Source organism: Salmo salar, chromosome ssa25 (assembly GCF_905237065.1).
Source record: "Salmo salar chromosome ssa25, Ssal_v3.1, whole genome shotgun sequence".
NCBI classification, from domain to species: domain Eukaryota; kingdom Metazoa; phylum Chordata; class Actinopteri; order Salmoniformes; family Salmonidae; genus Salmo; species Salmo salar.
Window position 1 is genome coordinate 7529493 of NC_059466.1, and position 22422 is coordinate 7551914.

The window sequence follows — 22422 nt, forward strand, 5'->3', positions numbered from 1 at the left end:
AATTTCAAGTTTAAGTTGTGTACTCCAAGGCAGTGTCCAGAAACCCTAGCGCCTACCCCTTACGTACCTATTAAATCCTGTCAGACATATTAATTCACTAGTGCCTAGGGGGTAGAGATTGTTTCTGGACATGGACTGAGTTTCAGAGGAGCATCCTCAGCCAGATGAGCTAGTGGGCTGCAGGGAAACGTAGACTCCAACTCAGCCCGTGCCACCCTAGCTGGCAGGGAGGAGTATGCGCAGCTTAGAAGTCCTGATAGTCCGCTGGCAGTTCATTTCAGAATGTGTAATGCCCTCTCCAGTGCCTGAAAGGCCCAAGCAGGTGCCACAGGGTTCTTATTACCATAGGGGTCCTTGTAACTTTCTGCAAGCAGGTGGCACCAGAAGATGTTGACACCCTCGCCAAACTAACACCAGGGTGTTATGGAACCACAGGGCTGAAGGAGAGTGAACTGATGTAACTGTTGTACAGGAAGTGCACAGCTCCAGTGCTGAACAGGGCCAATACAAGCACTGAGACTGAACAGGCTACCTGAAACTGATGGTGTGAATATCAACGGGATTGACATTATTGGAAGTTTGTTCCATATCCCCCTTGCTACCCTGCGGTAGATGTTGCACACATTTACATGTTTAGTCATTTAGCAGACACTCTTATCCAGAGCAACTTACAGTAGTGAATGCATACATTTCAAATGTTTCATACATTTTTTTTTTCTTTTCCCATACTGGTCCCCGTGGGAATCGAACCCACAACCCTGGCGTTGCAAACACCATGCTCTACCAACTGAGCCACACACTGTCTCGGATACAAGAGAAAGAAGAACAGACACAGGTCATCACGATGTTTGCGTTGAGTAACGTGAGAGACAACGTGAGAGACGACGTGTGGAGAGCTGCAAAGCTGGCGCTGATCTGCAGGGAGAAGGGCATTCGCTTTGCAGAAGATTTGAGCAAGCAACAGGGATGCCCATGCAAACTATTTTAGTTTTCATACTTTTATAAAATGTGATTAGCTAGTATCATAATCCATTTTGGTACACTTTAGATTACTTTATAAGAAATGACACGTAGGTGTAAGCACTAGTACTTTTCATTTGCCCAGGCTAGTCTATTGTTCAGTCCACGTGAACCTTGTGCCGTAGTTGTGTAAAGTCCTTTGCATTTCCAAGGCTATTTATTGTTCAGTCCATGTTAGCCTGGTGTCGTAGTTGTGTAAAGTCCTTCGCAATGCCCAGGCTAGTTACTGTTCAGTCCATGTGAGCCTAGTGCTGTAGTTAAAGTGTAAAGCATTTTGACTAAGTTTTATTTTCTTATTCCTGTAAGAGATTAAAGGTAAGCACTATATTAATGGTTATATGAAAGGTACTCATGGTATACAGTTGAAGTCAGAAGTTTACATGCACTTAGGTTGGAGTCATTAAAACTCGTTTTTCAAACACTCCACAAATTTCTTGTTAACAAACTATAGTTTTGGTCGTTAGGACATCTACTTTGTGCATGACACAAGTCAATCAATCAATCAAATGTATTAATAAAGCCCTTCTTACATCAGCTGATGTCACAAAGTGCTGTACAGAAACCCAGCCTAAAACCACAAACAGCAAACAATGCAGGTGTAGAAGCATGGTGGCTAGGAAAAACTCCCTAGAAAGGCCAGAACCTAGAAAGAAACCTAGAGAGGAACCATGCTATGAGGGGTGGCCAGTCCTCTTCTGGCTGTGCCGGGTGGATATTATAACAGAAGATGTTCAAGATGTTCAAATGTTCATAGATGACCAGCAGGGTCAAATAATAAATAATCACATTGGTTGTCGAGGGTGCAACAGGTCAGCACCTCAGGAGTAAATGTCAGTTTGCTTTCATAGCCGATCATTCAGAGTATCTCTACCACTCCTGCTGTCTATAGAGAGTTGAAAACAGCAGGTCTGGGACAGGTAGCACGCCCCGTGAACAGGTCAGGGTTCCATAGCCGCAGGCAGAACACTTGAAACTGGAGCAGCAGCACGGCCAGGTGGACTGGGGACAGCAAGGAGTCATCAGGCCAGGTAGTCCTGAGGCATGGTCCTAGGGCTCAGGTCCTCCGAGAGAGAGAAAGAGAGAAAAAGAGAGAGATAATTAGAGAGCAAGTAATTTTTCCAACAATTGTTTACAGACAGATTATTTCACTTATAATTCACTGTATCACAATTTTAGTGGGTCAGAAGTTTACATACACTAAGTTGACTGTGCCTTTAAACAGCTTGGAAAATTCCAGAAAATGATGTCATGGCTTTAGAAGCTTCTGATAGGCTAATTGACATAATTTGAGTCAATTGGAGGTGTACCTGTAGATGTATTTCAAGGACTACCTTCCAGCTCAGTGCCTCTGCTTGACATAATGGGAAAATCAAAAGAAATCAGCCAAGACCTCAGAAAAAAAATTGTAGACCTCCGCAAGTCTGGTTCGTCCTTGGGAGCAATTTCCAAACACCTGAAGGTACCATGTTCATCTGTACAAGCAATAGTACGCAATTATAAACACCATGGGACCACACAACCTTCATACCGCCTTCTGTTTCCTAGAGATGAATATACTTTGGTGCGAAAAGTGCAAATCAATCCCAGAACAACAGCAAAGGACCTTGTGAAGATACTGGAGAAAACGGGTACAAAAGTATTTATATCCACAGTAAAATGAGTCCTATATCAACATAACCTGAAAGGCCACTCAGCAAGGAAGAAGCCACTGCTCCAAAACCGCCATAAAAAGCCAGACTATGGTTTGCAACTGCACATGGGGACAAAGATCGTACTTTTTGGAGAAATGTCCTCTGGGCTGATGAAAAAGAAATAGAACTGTTCGTCCATAATGACCATCATTATGTTTAGCGGAAAAAGGGGGAGGCTTGCAAGCCAAAGACCCCAATCCCAACCGTGAAGCATCATGTTGTGGGGGTGCTTTGCTGCAGGAGGGACTGGTGCACTTTGTAAAATAGATGGCATCATGAGGAACGATTTTTCCAGAAAAATAAAATTAGCTGGTGAAACAATTTCACAGGTAATTTTGGAGGGTCAAAATAAATCAACTTTCATTAGGAATTCAAGTCCACCAAGTTTATTAAACAGACTGTTAGGGATATGACACAACAGAGTTAAATAAAGGTTAAAAAAAAAGAGGTAGGATTAGACAGACATAATTTCAACAAATCAATAGCCTGTAAACCTCCACAATCAGTCTTTCACTAATTGAGATTTCCGAATATAATGAGTTTTAATGCTCCAAATAAATCAATCTAAATAACATAATTGATTTTTCTATGTTATTAGAATAAAGAAGAAGAGACTGACTTGGGTAAATGATTCTAGATAAACCATCAGTCTTGGACAAAAGAATGACCCAAAATCACGTTGCAGCCACTGACTTAATGAAATTATGTTTAAAGATTCTCTATCTGAAAGGTTTGTCGTGATAACAATTCCTAAATATTTAACTTCCTTTTTAACAAGCATGGAAGCAATGTTGACGTAGTCACAGCAATGAATTGGCATGAGATCATGCACGAGCATTGCAAAATAAATGTACACATACTGTACATGTTATTCAATCATTTCATCCAAACTACTTGCAGGTCAACACGATCGTCTGCATAGCCAGGCGCTGAAATAGAACTTGGTTCAATTTTAGATGCTTGACATGCTGCATGTCCCGCATCTCCCATCTCCTCAATTGTTTTTTAGCAGCATATACCCAAGTGTGGGTGATTTGTTCGTCTTTCAAAGTCCAGAATCCAGTCCAGTTGGTTGCAGTAACTAGGTTTCCCCTTTTATCTGTGGATTAATTGTCGTAGTAGAGAACACACGTGTGACTCAAAATGGGTCAAAATTCTAGAAAGATCCAGCAAAAAAAAGGACCTTGTACATTTCAGGTAAAATAACAACTCAATGTTTCTATACCAGGACAAAATAGATAGCAACAGCAAGCTAGCTAGCTAGATGTCCATGAATGTTTCATCTGTGTTTCAACCGGTGGGGATAGACACAATCAACATGCACACAAGTTGTCAGGTGCGCACTGATGTGCCAAATCTTGACATAGTGCATTATTATAGGTTATACCATGGCATTTTTGAATACTCCTTTATCATTGGCTTGAAGGACATTCTAGAGCGTGCATTATTTCCCTATAATGCACAGTATAGTTTCACGGTAGAATTCAATGGCTATCGTTCATTTTTACATGTTTTGTTTGAGCTGCTTTTAAAAGTGAAAGTTCAATTAAAAACAGTATTGGTACTGTTGAATTCAATTTTCATAATAGCAAGCCAGGACTGATAGTTTGGTTAGCTAAACTAGAAAGTCTGTTTGGTTACCACAGCAACTACTGTAGCTAGCTATCTAGTAAACTTGCTAGTTACTAGTAACTTAATTACTCCTCTAGCGCATCGTAGAACACACCTTCCACGTCGTTCATTATTTTCCATAGAACGCACAGCCCCTCGTTGATTATCCCTTACATAAGCATTAGAATTATCTGCCTCAATATTTGCAGCCATAGGTGATAATATCTCTCTAGGAGCTGAACCGTCGTCAGTATTGTGGAGTAATTCTAATGTTAAAGGGTAACTCTCAACTAAAAATCAAATCATAGTTTATTTGTCACGAGCGCCAAGTACAACTGGTATAGAGACCTTACAGTGAAATGCTTACTTACAGGCCCTAACCAACAGTGCAATCTTTGAGTAAAAAATAGGTATTTGGTGAACAATAGATAAGTAAAGAAATAAAAACAACAGTAAAAAGACAGTGAAAAATAACAGTAGCGAGGCTATATACAGTAGCGAGGCTATATACAGGTACCGGTTAGTTGGGCTAATTGAGGTAGTATGTACAGTTGAAGTCGGAAGTTTACATACTTAGGTTGGAGTCATTAAAACTCGTTTTTCAACCACTCCAGAAATTTCTTAGTCAGTTTGGACATCTAATTTGTGCATGACACAAGTAACTTTTCCAACAATTGTTTACAGACAGATTATTTCACTTATAATGCACTGTATCACAATTCCAGTGGGTCAAAAGTTTACATACACTAAGTTGACTGTGCCTTTAAACAGCTTGGAAAATTCCAGAAAATGATGTCATGGCTTTAGAAGCTTCTGATAGGTTAATTGAAATAATTTGAGTCAATTGGAGGTGTACCTGTGGATGTATTTCAAGGCTACCTTCAAACTCAGTGCCTCTTTGACCCAAGTTAAACAATTTAAAGGCAATGCTACCAAGTACTAATTGAGTGTATGTAAAATTCTCACCCACTGGGAATGTGATGAAATAAATAAAACCTGAAATAAATCATTCTCTCTACTATTATTCTGACATTTCACATTCTTAAAATAAAGTGGTGATCCTAACTGACCTAAGACAGGGAATTTTTACTAGGATTAAATGTCAGGACTTGTGAAAAACTGAGTTTAAATGTATTTGGCTAAGGTGTATGTAAACTTCCGACTTCAAATGTACATGAATGTATAGTTAAAGAGACTATGCATATATGATAAACAGTGAGTAGCAGCAGCGTAAAAGAGGGGTTGGGGGTGCGGTACAATGCAAATAGTCCGGGTAGCCATTTGATTACCTGTTCAGGATTCTTATGGGTTGGAGGTAAAAGCTGTTGAGAAGCCGTTTGGTCCTAGACTTGGCGCTCCGGTACCACTTGCCATGCGGTAGTAGAGAGAACTGTCTATGACTGGGGTGGCTGGGGTCTTTGACAATTTTAAGGGCCTTCCTCTGACACCGCCTGGTGTAGAGGTCCTGGATGGCAGGCTACTGGGCCGTACGCACTACCCTATGTAGTGCCTTGCGTTCAGAGGCCAAGCAGTTGCCGTACCAGGCAATGATGCAACCCGTCAGGATGCTCTCGATGTTGCAGCTGTAGAATCCTTTGAGGATCTCAGGACCCATGCCAAATCTTTTTAATTTTCTGAGGGGGAATAGGCTTTGTCATGCCCTCTTCACGACTGTCTTGGTGTGTTTGGACCATTCTAGTTTGTTGGTGATGTGGACACCAAGGAACTTGAAGCTCTCAACCTGCTCCACTACACACCCGTCGATGAGAATGGGGGCGTGCTCGGTCCTCCTTTTCCTGTAGTCCACAATCATCTCCTTTGTCTTGATTACGTTGAGGGATAGGTTGTTATTCTGGCACCATCCGGCCAGGTCTCTGACCTCCTCCCTATAGGTGGTCTCGTCGTTGTCGGTGATCAGGCCTACCACTGTTGTGTCGTCTGCAAACTTAATAATGGTGTTGGAGTCGTGCCTGGCCACGCAGTCGTGGGTGAACAGGGAGTACAGGAGGGGACTGAGCATGCACCCCTGAGGGGCTGCAGTGTTGAGTATGAGCGTGCCGGATGGGTTGTTACTCTAACTCTCAATTCCAGCATTTGCCCAACCCATTCAAACAAATAAAAAATGCATTCAGGTGAGAAGTTGAAGGTGGGGGGGGGAAATTGCTTTTAAATATTAATTTTGGGGGTGGGTAAACGTAATTGTACCTGATCCTAACACTTTCTCACTAAAGCATACTTACCAGAAATCCACTGGCACTCTCTGATAATACAATTATATGCATTGCGAGCAAATAAGGCTCTGGACAGTTAGCTCACAGTGGTCAGGTGTCTAGTTCCTGACATCTATTGCCACTTGCGGTGTAAATTAGAATCCCCAATGGGGCACAAAAAAAAAATCTTTGAAATATGGACTTGCATTTCCTGCAGTATTGTGATGGGAAGAAAAGTGCAATCCTCACCTTGAAAATTAAGATTAGGGGCTAAATTCAATCCAACCCAGATTGCAGTATATACGGAGTAGCTCTTTTCCAATGGTCAAATTAACCTACAGATTGGTCTTGGGTACTGTATAAAAACCATAGAGATCCTATTGAATTACTAGAGGAGTGGGGCCTCCCAAGTGGCGTTGCGGTCTAAGGCACTGCATCGCAGTGCTTGAAGCGTTACTACAGACCCACTACAGACCCGACTTTCGCCTCTCCCAAGTCCGTAGGGGAGTTGCAGCAATGGGACAAGACTGTAACTACCAATTGTATATCATGAAAAAGTGGTAAAAAAGTATTATAAAAAAAAAAAAACATTACTAGAGGAGTTATGTCATAAATCCTCAAAGTTCCAGAATGGGGGGGAAATGGTAGCCATCTAGGTCAGGGAGAAATCCAAAACCAGTCTAACTGGAATAAATGACAGTAGAGTCCTAGTTGATGCATTTCCTGCTTTTACTTATGCATGACAATTAAAAGTAAGGCATGTGATGTATGTTGTGTAATTGTAATGTAATTGTGTAATGTAATTATAGTCAACTTAAAATATTGGCATATAATTATAAATACAGTTTATACGGGTTTTAAACACATTTTCGGTATAAATAGCCTCCAAAATATATGTAAACTGACCATAAATGTCTCAGATGTTGTTTTCTTGGAAAGCTGTGAGTGTTGTTATATGATACAATACCAGTACTTGTTCAAATCAAATGTTATTTGTCAAATGCGCCAAATACAACAGGTGTAGACCTTACCATGAAATACTTACTTACAAGCCCTTAACCAACAATGCAGTTTTAAGAAAACAGAGTTTAAGATTATTTTTTATTTTTTTAAGTAACACAATAATATAACAATAACGAGGCTATATACAGGGGGTACCGGTACCGAGTCAATGTGCGGGGGTACAGGTTAGTCGAGGTAAATTGCACATGTAGGTAGTGGTAAAGTGACTACATTTCCAACAAGTCTAAGTCCTATCATCAACTGATTTTAGCCAGTGTATGGCTGAGGATTGACTGCATTGTTTGAATGGAATGTTGGCATATTGGCAGTTAATAAAAAATTGCGATTGGAAAAAACACAACGATTTGACCACCATTGTCATCTATTTCTTGTTAACATGGATGTAGCTACGAATGTAAATGTATAATCCTCAGACTACATGTTTCTTTTCTAAGTAAAAGTACAAATGTGTATGAAACAGTAAGCTGAATTTGGTCATATGCGGAAAGGTGCCCTTCCTTACTGCCTTCTGAATTTTGTGTAATGTCAGTCTAGTCAAGGAAGCATCATGCAAAATATATTGTCACAATGCATTTACCAAGATCATTGCCAAATAAGGCATGCTGTCACCTGGTTTTATAGTAAGCCTTGAGGTGGTACCACCCAGCTCTGCGTATTTCATACCGAACCCCTCCCTTTGGATGGTGTCACTACATTACAATTTCAATGGTAGAGTTGAACCGTAAGGTGGAAAAAGAGCTAGACTGACTATTAAAAGAGTAAATATATCACTTTTGAAGCGTACTGCCAAAATGAAGACCAGAATATATGTGTTTTACTATAACTAAGCCTAAAACATCTGGTTTTCGCAGAATTTTTTTAAAGCTAAGATTTGAATGGAGAAAGCTGATCCGAGAGCAGCGCTGCCTTTCTTTCGATCTGATCATTATCAACACATGCCTCAACGACGCACTTAACGAATGTCCTCTCTGCGTGGTGTTATGGGAAACGCATGTTACATTTTCGGCCGTCGCAGGAAAGGTGCATCGTTAAAACACATATAAGCCTAAATTCCATTGCTATCAGCAAACCGGGCCCTGGTCTAGCCCTTCAAGGAAAGGTAAGTGGGCACCAGCAAAGAAGGTTGTGTAAAGGTATTTAAATATGGTGACACTGGTGTACGTACTTATAGAAATGTCTCCCCACACCCAGACTACTCATTTACATTTACATTTACGTCATTTAGCAGACGCTCTTATCCAGAGCGACTTACAAATTGGTGCATTCACCTTATGATATCCAGTGGAACAACCACTTTACAATAGTACATCTATATCTTTTTTGGGGGGGGGGGTTAGAAGGATTACTATATCCTATCCCAGGTATTCCTTAAAGAGGTGGGGTTTCAGGTGTCTACGGAAGGTGGTGATTGACTCCGCTGTCCTGGCGTCGTGAGGGAGCTTGTTCCACCATTGTGGTGCCAGAACAGCGAACAGTTTTGACTGGGCTGAGCGGGAACTGTGCTTCCGCAGAGGTAGGGGGGCCAGCAGGCCAGAGGTGGATGAACGCAGTGCCCTTGTTTGGGTGTAGGGCCTGATCAGAGCCTGAAGGTACGGAGGTGCCGTTCCCCTCACAGCTCCGTAGGCAAGCACCATGGTCTTGTAGCAGATGCGAACTTCAACTGGAAGCCAGTGGAGTGTGCGGAGGAGCGGGGTGACGTGAGAGAACTTGGGAAGGTTGAACACCAGACGGGCTGCGGCGTTCTGGATGAGTTGTAGGGGTTTAATGGCACAGGCAGGGAGCCCCGCCAACAGGGAGTTGCAGTAATCCAGACGGGAGATGACAAGTGCCTGGATTAGGACCTGCGCCGCTTCCTGTGTAAGGCAGGGTCGTACTCTGCGAATGTTGTATAGCACGAACCTACAGGATCGGGTCACCGCCTTGATGTTAGCGGAGAACGACAGGGTGTTGTCCAGGGTCACGCCGAGGTTCTTAGCACTCTGGGAGGAGGACACAATGGAGTTGTCCACCGTGATGGCGAGATCATGGAAAGGGCAGTCCTTCCCCTCTCTTGCTCTCCTTTCACACAGTCCCTCACTCACATTGTAGTGTGTCCACAGCTGCAGGCCACATAAGCTGATTCGAAACACGCTGGAAAAAAACTGGGCAGGTTCAAAGAACTCTGGGATATGGAAGTCCTCCGCCAGGTCAGGGAAGTGTTTCCTCAGGTCAGATGGCTCCTGAGGGGGAGGACGGTGAATCCCAAATCAGCATCTCGCTCGCAGGGCCCTCGGTTGTACAATAAACCCATCAACTTTGGGACACACATGACTTAAACGTTGCAATTCATGTTCCACATTTAAATAATTTTTATTTCATGCTGGTTTTATTAAGTTAATTAGTTTTACAAGATATGAACCTCAGTAACAGTAAAACATTACATTTGGAGATATTTCATTTGTACGTGTCAATCCTCGAAATCGGACACAAATAAATACATAAATAAATGCATGTGACATATAATAAGGCACACCTATCCATTCTTTTGTATTAAATTGCAAAAATGTATCTCTGGAACCAGTGTGGTGGCACTGATGGTTTCTCAGAACTGATGGCTTTCACGGTTGTGGCTAGATGGAGAATTTATGTAGCAGGTTAGGAATATTAACATAACAGGTTAGGAGAATTAGGTTAAGGTTAGTAAAAGGGTTAGGCTTAGCAAAAATGCTGTACTCCATAGCCACAACCTAGAAGCCATCAGTGTCCCCACACCGGCAGCCTTTTTGGATCGGTCAAAGTGGCGATCGGAAGGTCTAATTAGCCCGTACACCATCTACCTTTCTATCCCTCAGCTTTGGGACACTTGTACATATGGTGGAGGCGCACGTGAACGTGAAAATGGAGGGACGAGGAGAAGGGGAAGGGACTGGTTTGGGATTCAGCAGGAGAGAGCCCAGTTCATCATTTCAAACCATTTGCAGTACAGAGTAGGGTAGCTTTTATTGTAACAGACGGATACCTTTCTAATTTCCTCTACCAGTGAACGCAGATAATAGCTCTCCTAACGAAAGGAACAGTACATTGAGTCAGATAAGACAAACTGACATGGGTTACAGTGTGTGATATATTGAGGTCTGTGTGTAGCTTGCTATTGGTCAATGTTTTATTCAATCCCAATTTGTATTTTGTAGGTTAAGGTTTAGATCTCTCACTGACCTCACAGAGGAAGAAATCAGAGTGCTTTTTCTCGGCCGCTCTTTTGATAAACTCGTGAAATGGGAGAGTTCTAAAAGGAAAAACACAATTAGACAGAATGGCATGTCACGTCCTGACCAGCAGAGGGCGTAATTGTATTAGTTTTGGTCAGGACATGGCAGAGTTTTGTGTTATGTGTTAGTTAATTGGGGTTGGACTCCCAATTGAAGGCAGGTGTGTTGAGTTGCCTTTGATTGGGAGTCCTATATAGTATTGTGTGTTTTTCCTTGGGGTTGTGGGTAATTGTTTCTGTTTAGTGTGTTTCACCTGACAGGACTGTTTGGCTGTCAGTTTTCTTGTTTTGTAAATTGTATAGTGTTCGTTCTTTATTAAATGATGATGAACACTAACACTGCTGCATTTTGGTCCACTTCCTCAGACAGCCCTTACAGAATTACCCACCACCAAAGGACCAAGCAGCGGAGGAGGAAGGAGCAACAGGAGTACAGCGTTATGGACTCGTGGACATGGGAACAAATCCTGGACGGAGAGGGACCATCGACTCAGGCTGGGGATTATCGCCTCCCGCAGTGGGAGATTGAAGCGGCGAGAGCGGAGAGGCGATTCTATGAGGAAAGAGAGCGCAACGAACAGGTGGAGGCAGCCAGGAGAGCGGAGGCAGCAGGTAAAGGGAGCGAACGTTATGCTGGAACACGGCTGGCGAGGAAGCCGGAGAGGCACCCCCAATAAAAAAAATTTGGGGGGCACACGGGTAGTTTGGCTAGGCCAAGGAAGAGCCGTAAGCCAGCTACCCGTGATTACATGGAGGAGCGTATGAGGTGGAGGGCGCCATGTTTCGCTGAGGTGCGCACTATCTCGCCTATACGCACGCACAGCCCAGTCCGCCCTGTACCAGCGCCCCGCATGTGCCAGGGCGAAGTGAGCATCGAGCCTGAAGGGTTGATGCCAACCCTGCGCTCAAGACCGCCAGTGCGCCTCTACGGTCCGGTGTTTCCCGCTATACGCACTAGCATGGAGGTACCAGCCCCACGCATCAGGCGTCTAGTGCGTCAGCCCAGCCTCGCCAGTCAGGAGCTGCCAGAGCCGCCCGCCAGTCAGGAGCCGCCAGAGCCGCCCGCCAGTCAGGAGCCGCCAGAGCCGCCCGCCAGTCAGGAGTCGCCAGAGCCGCCCGCCAGTCAGGAGTCGCCAGAGCCGCCCGCCAGTCAGGAGTCGCCAGAGCCGCCCGCCAGTCAGGAGTCGCCAGAGCCGCCCGCCAGTCAGGAGCCGCCAGAGCGGCCCGCCTGTCCTCCGGCCCAGCCCGAGCGGCCCGCCTGTCCTCCGGCCCAGCCAGAGCGGTCCGTCTGTCCGGCGCAGCGATCGGCGCCACCGAAGTGGGCGACGCCGAAGGTGGAGTGAGGTTCACGTCCCGCACCTCAGCCACCTCCAGGATAGGTGGGTTGGGGAGGGAGGGTGTAGCACAGTGCCGTCGTTGACGGCAGCCACCCTCCCTTCCCTCCCTTATTGTTTAGGGGGTATTGTTTATTGGTTTTGTTGGGGATTTTTTGTGTTTTCTTTTTTAAGGTGCATTCTGGGGTCTGCACCTTGGGGGGGGGTACTGTCACGTCCTGACCAGCAGAGGGCGTAATTGTATTTGTTTTGGTCAGGACGTAGCAGAGTTTTGTGTTATGTTAGTTAATTGGGGTTGGACTCCCAATTGAAGGCAGGTGTGTTGAGTTGCCTTTGATTGGGAGTCCTATATAGTAGTGTGTGTTTTTCCTTGGGGTTGTGGGTAATTGTTTCTGTTTAGTGTGTTTCACCTGACAGGACTGTTTGGCTGTCAGTTTTCTTGTTTTGTAAATTGTATAGTGTTCGTTCTTTATTAAATGATGATGAACACTAACTCTGCTGCATTTTGATCCACTTCCTCAGACAGCCCTTACATGGCACCGGAGTTGTTTCACCTCAAAAAGCAGAAGAAAGAGGATTTCAACACCCACCGTCACAGATTGTTCTGAAATGGTTTATGTATTTTAAAACAGATACGATTAGCATTCCTGAAACATCATTTTGTTGAAAGATAATTTGACCTGAGAAATTAAGCTAAATCATTGCACCCAAATTGGCCATTTCAATTGGTAGGATTCATATAATATTCAACAAATATATTACCCAACATCCGATTTGGACCAAACCTCTTCTAAACAATGATTCAGCGTGAATAATCAAATTAAATGGTCAAAAGCCACCCACAGACCCCCCCAAAGCCCACCCCAACGGCCAGTATAGAGTATCAGTTCTCTATGTTTGGCAAGTAGTATGATGAAAATAAATTGTGTGGTCATCCTCACAAGTCAAGCCAGTCCTCCATGAAAGTAATTCCGTTTGTCCTTCTCTTAGCAACCTAATGCTTCAACCCACCTCTCCTTGTATAGTCCAACAAATGACCACCCTCAGAGAGCTATCCCTATGGTGCAATTCTCATATGAAGACGTTTCCTACAAGCCCAAAAATGTGATGGAGAAATGGGCTATTGACTTGTCAACCCTAATAAAATAATACACTTCTAAACCATTTCATGGCAGTCTTATGTTTTTCAATAAAATTATTAGAAAATATCTTTATATGTTGTGTGATTAGTGCTTCATTCTATAACTAGGAGGACTCCCGATATCTCCAGGAGTGAAAAGGGCTCCTTAGTGGCGCAGCGGTCTAAGGCACTGCATCTCAGTGCTAGGTGGGTCACTACAGACACCCTGGTTCAAATCCAGGCTGTATCACAACTGGCTGTCATTGGGAGTCCCATAGGGTGGCACACAATTGACCCAACATTTCCCGGGTTTGAGATAAGCATAACAAATAATTAGACAATACAGTAAATAACAATAGTGGGGCTATATACGGGGGTACTGGTACAGAGTCAATGTGCATGGGCACCAGTGTTGAGGTAATTATGTACATATAGGAAGAATGATTAAAATGGCTATGCATAGATAATAATAGAGAGTAGCAGTGAGGAGGGGTTAGACCTAGACTTGGCGCTCCGGTACCGCTTGCTGTGCGGTAGCGGAGAGAACAGTCTATGACTAGGGTAGCTGGAGTCTTTGACAATTTTTAGGGCATTCCTCTGACACCACCTGGTATAGAGGTCCTGGATGGCAGGAAGCTTGGCCCCGGTGATGTACTGGGCCGTACGCACTACCCTCTGTAGTTACTTGCAGTCAGAGGTCACTCAATCAAGACTGCTCTTCTCTGTGTCACGGAGGCACTCCGCACTGTCGCAGGCAGCAGGTAGCCTAGTGGTTAGTGTTGGACTAGTAACCGAAAGGTTGCAAGATCGAATCCCCGCGCTGACAAGGTAAAAATCTGTCGTTCTGCCCCTGAACAAGGCAGTTAACCCACTGTTCCTAGGCCGTCATTGAAAATAAGAATTTGTTCTTAACTAAATTGCCTAGTTAAATAAAGGTCAAATAAAATAAAAAATAAAACTGCCAAATTTGATTCTATCTCTTCTGTTCTCATCCTCCTAGATCTATCCGCTGCCTTTGACACCATTAACCATCAGACACTACTCTCCACCCTCTCAGGGTTGGGCGTCACAGACTCTACGCACTCTTGGATTGCATCCTACCTGGCAGGCTGCTCCCACCAGGTGACGTGGAGAGGATCTGTCTCTGCACCACGTACTCTCACTACTGGTCTCTCCCAGGGCTCGGTTCTAGACCCACTCCTCTTCTTTCTATACACCAAGTCACTCGGCTCCATCATATCCTCACATGGTCTCTCCTATCATTGCTGTGCAGATGTCACTCAAGTGATTTTCTCCTTTCCTCACTTCTGACACCCAGTTGTTGACACCCATTTTTCCACAACTGGCAGATATCTCAGCATGGATGTCAGCCCACCACATCAAGCATAACCTCGAAAAGATGTAGCTGCTCTTCCTCTCTGGGAAGGCCTGCCTGCACCAAGACCTCTCCATCACGGTTGACAACTCCACGGTGTTCCCCTCCGAGTGCAAATAACCTTGGCGTGACCCTGGACAACACCCCGTCATTCTCTTTAAACATCAAAGCAGTGACTTGTTCCTGCAGGTTCATGCTCTACAACATCCACAGAGTACAACCCTACCTCACTCGCTGTTGGCTGGGCTCCCCGCTTGTGCCATCCAACCCTGCAACTTATCCAGAACGCTGCAGCCCACCTGGTGTTTTTTACTAACTTTTTGTCTCTCCCAAGACGGTATTCCTCTCTCCTACAGCATCCATCACAATTACATGCACATGGCCAATTATGCAAATTAGGTGATGATGTCATTTAGCGACTTCTAGCGACTTTTAGGACAGCCAATAGCCACTTTCCTTACTGAGGAGTTGGCAACACTGCTTCCCACAAACTTGAATAATGGAGTTGTTTACTTCGAATGACCAATACACAGTAATCTTAGAACCTCTCTAGCTAAATTTTTGGGAAAACAGTTTTTGACTAATGTTTGTCATCATGCCCGTGTGGTGTTCTGTGCCTGGCTGTACTAATTACACACAAGCGTGAAAATTAGTTGCCTTTTACGGTTCTACCTACCAGAGATTCACCCCGATTCTGCTAGTGGCTTGCGGCCATCAAGAATGATGCGGTGACTAAAGATTATCAGAGGGATGTTCAGGCTGAACTGATGAGGGGAATCCATTTCGACGTCAACTGAGAAATGATGTGATACCATAGATGATGGTCCTCCACAACAAAACGGACAATTCTCAATTAGAGTTAACCTAACGTTAGCTAGCTAACTAATGTGTCAGTCCTGTATTGAACTTTGAAAGACATCAGCTAAATCATATCATTTGGTATACACATGGTCAACACAATTTCAGTTCCATCTTTGACTGATGTTAGCGAACATAAGCTGGCTAATGTTACTCTTATTTGGTATCTCAATTTGGTAGCCGTCTATTCCACCCTTGTCTGGAAAACACTAAAAATAGAATTGTTATAGCTAACTCACTCTCTGTTTGTGTGTTGGTAACAATGATGAATGTGTATAAATCATCTTTGGTTGGTTAGTTGGTCCTCAGCCAGTCTCGGCTGGCTAGAAATCTTGCTGACAATTTAGTGACGCTAGTTAGCTAACAGCAAGTTGAAAATATTGAAATGTCCATGCTTAGCTATCCAGTCTAATAGAGATAAATACAATTAGTGGGGTGGTTACATTGTGTATTGTTGTAGGTGGAATCTGATTCCACCAACATGCATTTCCAACCCCTAGCTCTGCACAAGGTGAAGGTAAATTGGCCAAAATATTTACAAGCTGATGGCAAAATTTACAGTAAGCATGATAAAAATGAATTGGGTAGTGTTTGTATGGTTTGTGTTATTGGATTACAGGTGGTTAGATGTAACCTGAGGGGCACAGAGTACCTTCCAGACAATGTCCTCAATTTAGTCTACCCCTCTTATCTTTTTACCTTTTCTTTTAGTTCAAATTCAAGCTATTTGGAGTCATTCCACAGTGACCTGCTGAAAAGTACCCCAAAGCGGGGACATTTTGGCTACACAAGCGTGAGGGAGCAGACACACCGTGCGGTTATGGAGCACAACAACATTCTGGTTCTCCATGGAGGAGGTGGTGTGACGGTGTTTTGCTGGTGATACTGTCTGTGATTTATTTAGAATTCAAGGCACACTTAACCAGCATGGCTACCACAGCATTCTGCAGCGATACTCCATCCCATCTGGTTTGCACTTAGTGTGAATATCATTTGTTTTTCAACGGGACAATGACCAACACACCTCCAGGATGTGTAAGGGCTATTTGACCAAGAAGGAGAGTGATGGAGTGCTGCATCAGATGACCTGTCCACCCTCCACAATCACCCGACCTAAACCCAATTGAGATGGTTTGGGATGAGTTGGACCGCAGAGTGAAGGAAAAGCACCCAACAAGTGCTCAACATATGTGGAAACTCCTTCAAGACTGTTGGAAAAGCATTCCAGGTGAAGCTGGTTGAGAGAATGCCAAGAGTGTGCAAAGCTGTCATCAAGGCAAAGGGTGGCTACTTTGAAGAATCTCAAATATAAAATACATTTTGATTTGTTTAACACCTTGTTGGTTACTACATGATTCCATATGTGTTATTTCATAGTTTTGATGTCTTCACTATTATTCTACAATGTAAAAAATAGTAAAAATAAAGAAAAGCCCTTGAATGAGTAGGTGTGGTCCTGTTGATTGCGTTTTGATTAGTTTCAGTGTATTTGGGTTGTTAATTGGATTCGCCCAGAAGTTCTTGATTTCTAGTTTATTTGTATTGTACATTTTAATTATTTGTGTACTTGTTTGACATTTTACTACACAGTGTTAGGTTAAAGTAGCATGAGCATTTCGCTATAACATCTGCTAAACTGTGTAAGAGACCATTACACTTAGATTTGATTTAACTCGATTTTTTTTTTTCTGAAAGAGATGGCTTACTATTTGATAAATGTCTCGTGCTAAATTGTCTTTATCCACTCCTGTAAAGACAGGGAGTGAAACTTTCTCCTGGTGTTCCATAACTTCATTTTATACACCCGAACTCGACAGATATTATGGTTTAAGTTCCATATGCGAGCATGTATCAGTGTGACACTATTTACCTTCCGCAAAAAAAATTGAACCATAGTATACTAGCCATCAGTGGGTGAATGTTGTGTTGTTTATATTACTTAAAAATATGTATATAAATATCAACTATGTTAAGTAAAGTACACATTAAGTAATGTAGGAATTATATCTCAAACGTTCATAGTTTTCGATTTTATCGTCAGAGGTTGTATAGTAACCAAGTAATGTGTACCCATGTTTTCTGTCGGACGATGCAGACTAAAGGACCGAGTTGCTGTGGAAGGAAAAGATGGCGCTGCCCATGTTAAGAGGTTGCTACTGTAGCAGGCCGCCTTCAGTACTGATTCGTTTCTTGAAACCTGATCACGTTGTGCAGCCCAAGTCCAACAAGACTACTCGCCTGGCTCCAACTTTGTCCGTTGGTGTCGTGCCCACAGTCCGACCTTACAGCTCTGATCGAGGTGGAGGTAAACAAAACCAGAAGGTGGTTGTGGTTGGCATCCCCAACCCTTTCATATGGTTCCGAACCCGAATATACTATTTTTTGATTCGGGTCTATTTTGACAAGGAATTCAAAATCGAAGAATTCACAGAGGGATCGAAACAGGTAGGGAGTCAACAGTCCGTGGAATAAGTGGTCTCTAGCTAGTGGAAGCTCGTTAGACCAGAAATACTTCATTTCTTAAAGTATGCTTGGCTAAAGACCCCAGCTTGCCAAGAGAAATAACGTGGGCGTTACTGCAAGCCAAGTTTTGTACACAATCCAGTTCTTGTGAAATGTTTGACTGTTTCCCCTTCTAATCATGAACAGTTGAACTTGTTCCTTAGTGCATCTTACATAATTGTTACGTTGTGTTATTATAGCTAAAATATAATATGTTGTTGCAGGCATTCTCCCATGTTTCAAGACTGTTGTCAGGGAGTCAATTTGAGTCTCTTGAAGGTCTGGTTGCTAAAGACGTGAGTATTATATTCTCAGACATTTTTGCACAAGTAATTTCAGTGTAGCATTGATAGGAGAGCTGCTAGTGGGTTGGGGGTGGCAGCCAGCCCTAGCGGTTTAGAACATTGTAACCGAAAGGTTGCTGGCTCAAATCCTCAAGCTCACTAGGTCAAAAATATGCCAATGTGCCCTTGTGCAAAGCACTTAACCCTGATTGCTTCTGTAAGTCGTTCTGGATACTAGTGTCTGTTAAATTAGGGGTTCAAAAGCTTTTTCACTCAGGCCCCCCTTCCAGCATTGGGGAACATCCTCTTCCCCCCCACATCAGTTTCTATGGACACAACCACTGTTCATGACACAAACTGTTCACACCCCTCTGTTTTTTTCTTTATTGCAATTCTATACATTTTGCCATGTCTAATGTGTATTCATGTGATATTTGAGTGACTCAAACATTACAACATAATCTATGGGCTTGTTCATCTAGACATTCCTTCCAAATTATAAATGTCTCTTTAAGGCAGGGTTTCCCAAACTCAGGACCGAGTTTGGAAAACCCTGCTCTAAGGTGTGCAATGACTGACATGACGAGAGGAAAACTGACGATGCGCTACCCAATTTTGAAATGTCACCTTGTGCATTCTACTATTACAACTTTCAGGAGTAAGTTGAAAGCCGGACTGCCGAACTACTGTGTTAAATAACGAAAATATAAATGTATACCACATTATCTGCAGTCATTAGGCCCTTTCTCATATTTCCTCTCTCTCCATTTTCTCCCTCACAGCTGATTGCAAAACTGGAAGAGAAATGTGCTCTGCTCCCTCCCAGCCACCTGCAAGCGCTTTCTGCAGATCCGGAAGACTTGATGTACACAACACCAGGGGATGTTGGCATCTATTATGATGATGATGGTAAGAGCCAGGTTATGTCTACACAGCAGAAAACAACACACTAAACCACCTAGTCCTTTACTGTGACTGATCATTTCTGATGTTAACAGTCAGTAATATGTTGTAACTAAATGTGGGTGGATTCCAATAAAATGATGTATTTCCTTCTGTATTGACTTCGATTGCATATCTGTAGGGATGGAATAAGTGATTGGATTAGTAAGCACTGTGCCATTACATTTCAGATTGACAAATGGGAGCTCATCAAGGGAAGGAAATGAGTTATCACAGTAGTCTCATTCACCAGAGCCTGTATGCCTGGTGTGCAATAAATGCATTTGCCATAAGCACTGAATGACCTGGCATAGGCGTTTTTAGGGCTGGCACTACTATTATTGTATAACTGACGTTTATGGATGAAAACTGTCCTGAAAATAAAATTACCCCCCCCAAAAAAGAATGGAACTGATCAGAGACGAGACGGCCAGCATTCGTGCGGTTGAGTCCGTTTCTAAGGTAACATGTACTATTTACAACATGATGAAACTTTGTTGCTCCTTGCTGAAACAAGCCAGGTGTTGTAGCAAACAAGTCTTTGGTTGCCTAGGAAACACCCCCCTCCCTGCAACAGCACGCATAGCAATATAATGGATACTAAATGAGTTAAATGTCTTACCTGTGATTTAAATGTATTCCACACACATAGCTACTGTACGTGTAGCCTACTTGGACACCCTGTCCCCACAATTTCCTACTCCCCATGCTGAATAGTCTGAAGCCACAGGGCTCTTCTCCAAGGCCCTATTTCCCTAAGTGGGAGCATTGCGAACCATAGGTGGGAATTTTGATCTGGTTACATGTACATTGAACAACACAGCAGCTTTTCAGCATGCTTTGTTATTTCTGTAAGACAAAAAAATCTACGACGAAGTTGGCTCTTTTACACTGGGGGTCAATGGGAAAGAATGTTGTTTTCTCCAATTTGTGGGCGTGGTCGAGGGGAATTTGTTATTATTACGTAAATATTGACTCGGAGTGTGGCTGCCTGGTATAATTTCCATGGTAATGTAAATATTCATTCAAATTATGTTGACATGGCTCATGCAATGACATTTTTTTTTTTTTAAGGTCAGTTGAGTTGAATCAACAAATCACAGCATATTGATGGGTACACTTCCTGCTTTTATCTTCAACCTAGCTTTTACGTCTTGATTTTACTTCCTGCTTTGCTCCTATGGGTACAATTGCAATAGCCGCCAGTCCACTCATTATGCCATCATCGACCTGAATGCGAACGCCTGTTCTATTCATTCTATTTCTATGGCTGCACATGCAGTAAGGAAAGGAGGAGAGGAGAAAATGTGTGTATATAAAAAAAAAAAATTGCTATTCTACCATTTATAACGGTGACCACTTTCATTTGGCTGGCCAATAACCGTCATCCAAAATTCCATGACTGTCACAGCCCTACTGTAGGCGTTTTGTTGTTGTTACAAAAACATTTCTCTCTATTCTTTCAGGGCGGAAGTTTGTCAGTATTCTGATGAGGTACTGGTATCTAACAAGTGCCCGGTTGCCTGAGGAATCATTGGAGGGAACACGCATCTTTCAGGTGGCCATAGGTGGTGAGGGTGAGCCGGAGACTAAGAGACTGCTCACAGCGAACTATGAGTGAGTTTTTTTGTTGTTGTTATTGTTGCTAAAGTACAATGAATCTGTCACAGATGATTTAATGGTCTGCAGTTGGAAGTGGCTGTGATAAAGCAATTCATACTAAGTATCTCTCTGACAAATAGAAAGCTTTAAGTCTGCCAACAGTCTCAGGGATGAGCCACTCTTAGATCCTAGATCTGAACAACTACCTGCAGTAACCTCCTTTGCATGACTGTCAAGTGTCTCACGTGCTTAATGTTTAGACTTCCTGTTTAACAACCCTTTTATACATCATGGCTGTTTGCAGATTCCAAAGGGAGTTTACTAAGGGGGTGCCGCCGGACTGGACCATTACCAGGATAGAGCACTCCAAGCTGCTGGATTAAACTCGGATTGTGAATGGAGATTATAGGGGGAGATGGAGAGTGGTAGAGAGGCAGAGAATGGAAGACCATCCTTCCTCCTGACCCTACAAGAATATCCCCCTAACTGCTAAAATCTTGAGATGCTCCTCAGGAGCATAATAGCTCTCAAACTCAAGACCAGAAAAGACATGGGGAATATTTGGGGCAAGCTTTCTATCTGCCAGAAGTCACATACTATCCACTGTAGAAAAAGAGCAAAAGTCAAACATGTCTGTTCATAATTGTACTACTATACGGAAGTCTGTGTAAGACCAGGTTGCTGAGTTTTTTGCCCTTGTCTCAGGCAGCACCGCAATCAGTGGTCAAAACTAGGCTTTGTCAGATCTGCCTCTTAGGCCTGAGAATCATTATTTAGTTTAATGGGGAGGGTAGACAAGGGGCATACAGACAGTGTGAAAAAACAGAATGAGCTCTGTATTGAGATTCACCATATTGAGATTCTGTCTTTGATCTGTTGCTGTCCACGCTTTGGTGTCTTGAAGTAGAGCGTGCACACAGACTGAAGAAAATTTCACACTTTATGTTTAGGATTCAGATGTTAAAAAAATAATGATGATAATTCAAGCATGCCCTGAGCAAACTTTTCTCAAACCTCCTTGTACACACTCAATCGTTATGTAGAGAGGATGAATTCCAACTATGCCATAAAAATTACTATAGCTACTGTTTCCATTTCTTGAGATGTGCTCTGTCACCAGAATAGTCCATCTGAAAATAAGTGATAACCAATTACTGTTGGTGACTGAAAGTATACAGTTGAAGTCGGAAGTTTACATACATTTAGGTTGGAGTCATTAAAACTCATTTTTGAACCACTCCACAAATTTCTTGTTAACAAACTATAGTTTTGGCAAGTCGGTCAGGACATCTACTTTGTGCATGACACAAGTCATTTTTCCAACAATTGTTTACAGAGATTATTTCACTTATAATTCACTGTATCACAATTTCCGTGGGTCAGAAGTTTACATACACTAAGTTGACTGTGCCTTTAAACAGCTTGGAAAATTCCAGAAAATAATGTAATGGTGTTAGAAGCTTCTGATAGGTTAATTGACATCATTTGAGTCAATTGGAGGTGTACCTATAGATGTATTTCAAGGCCTACCTTCCAGCTCAGTGCCTCTGCTTGACATCATGGGAAAATCAAAAGAAATCAGCCAAGACCTCCACAAGTCTGG

The 22422-nt window shown here is 43.0% G+C and overlaps 2 protein-coding genes across 2 annotated transcripts; one reads left to right on the forward strand and one right to left on the reverse strand.

Moving 5' to 3' along the window:
• Nucleotides 1–244: 244 nt before the first annotated feature.
• On the reverse strand, nt 245–17276 carry tyw5 (tRNA-yW synthesizing protein 5). The gene is given in 8 exon segments (XM_045707889.1): nt 245–277; nt 279–408; nt 410–437; nt 789–915; nt 9637–9774; nt 10554–10595; nt 10751–10825; nt 17196–17276. Coding segments are annotated over 8 exon segments (654 nt in total).
• Nucleotides 17277–17435: 159 nt separating this feature from the next.
• Nucleotides 17436–21909, forward strand: maip1 (matrix AAA peptidase interacting protein 1). The gene is made up of 5 exons (XM_014172966.2): nt 17436–17934; nt 18216–18287; nt 19058–19184; nt 20684–20834; nt 21124–21909. Exons 1-5 carry the CDS (start codon nt 17617–17619, stop codon nt 21200–21202), a joined length of 747 nt encoding a protein of 248 aa, XP_014028441.1. The 5' UTR covers nt 17436–17616; the 3' UTR covers nt 21203–21909.
• The last annotated feature ends 513 nt before the right edge of the window (nt 21910–22422 follow it).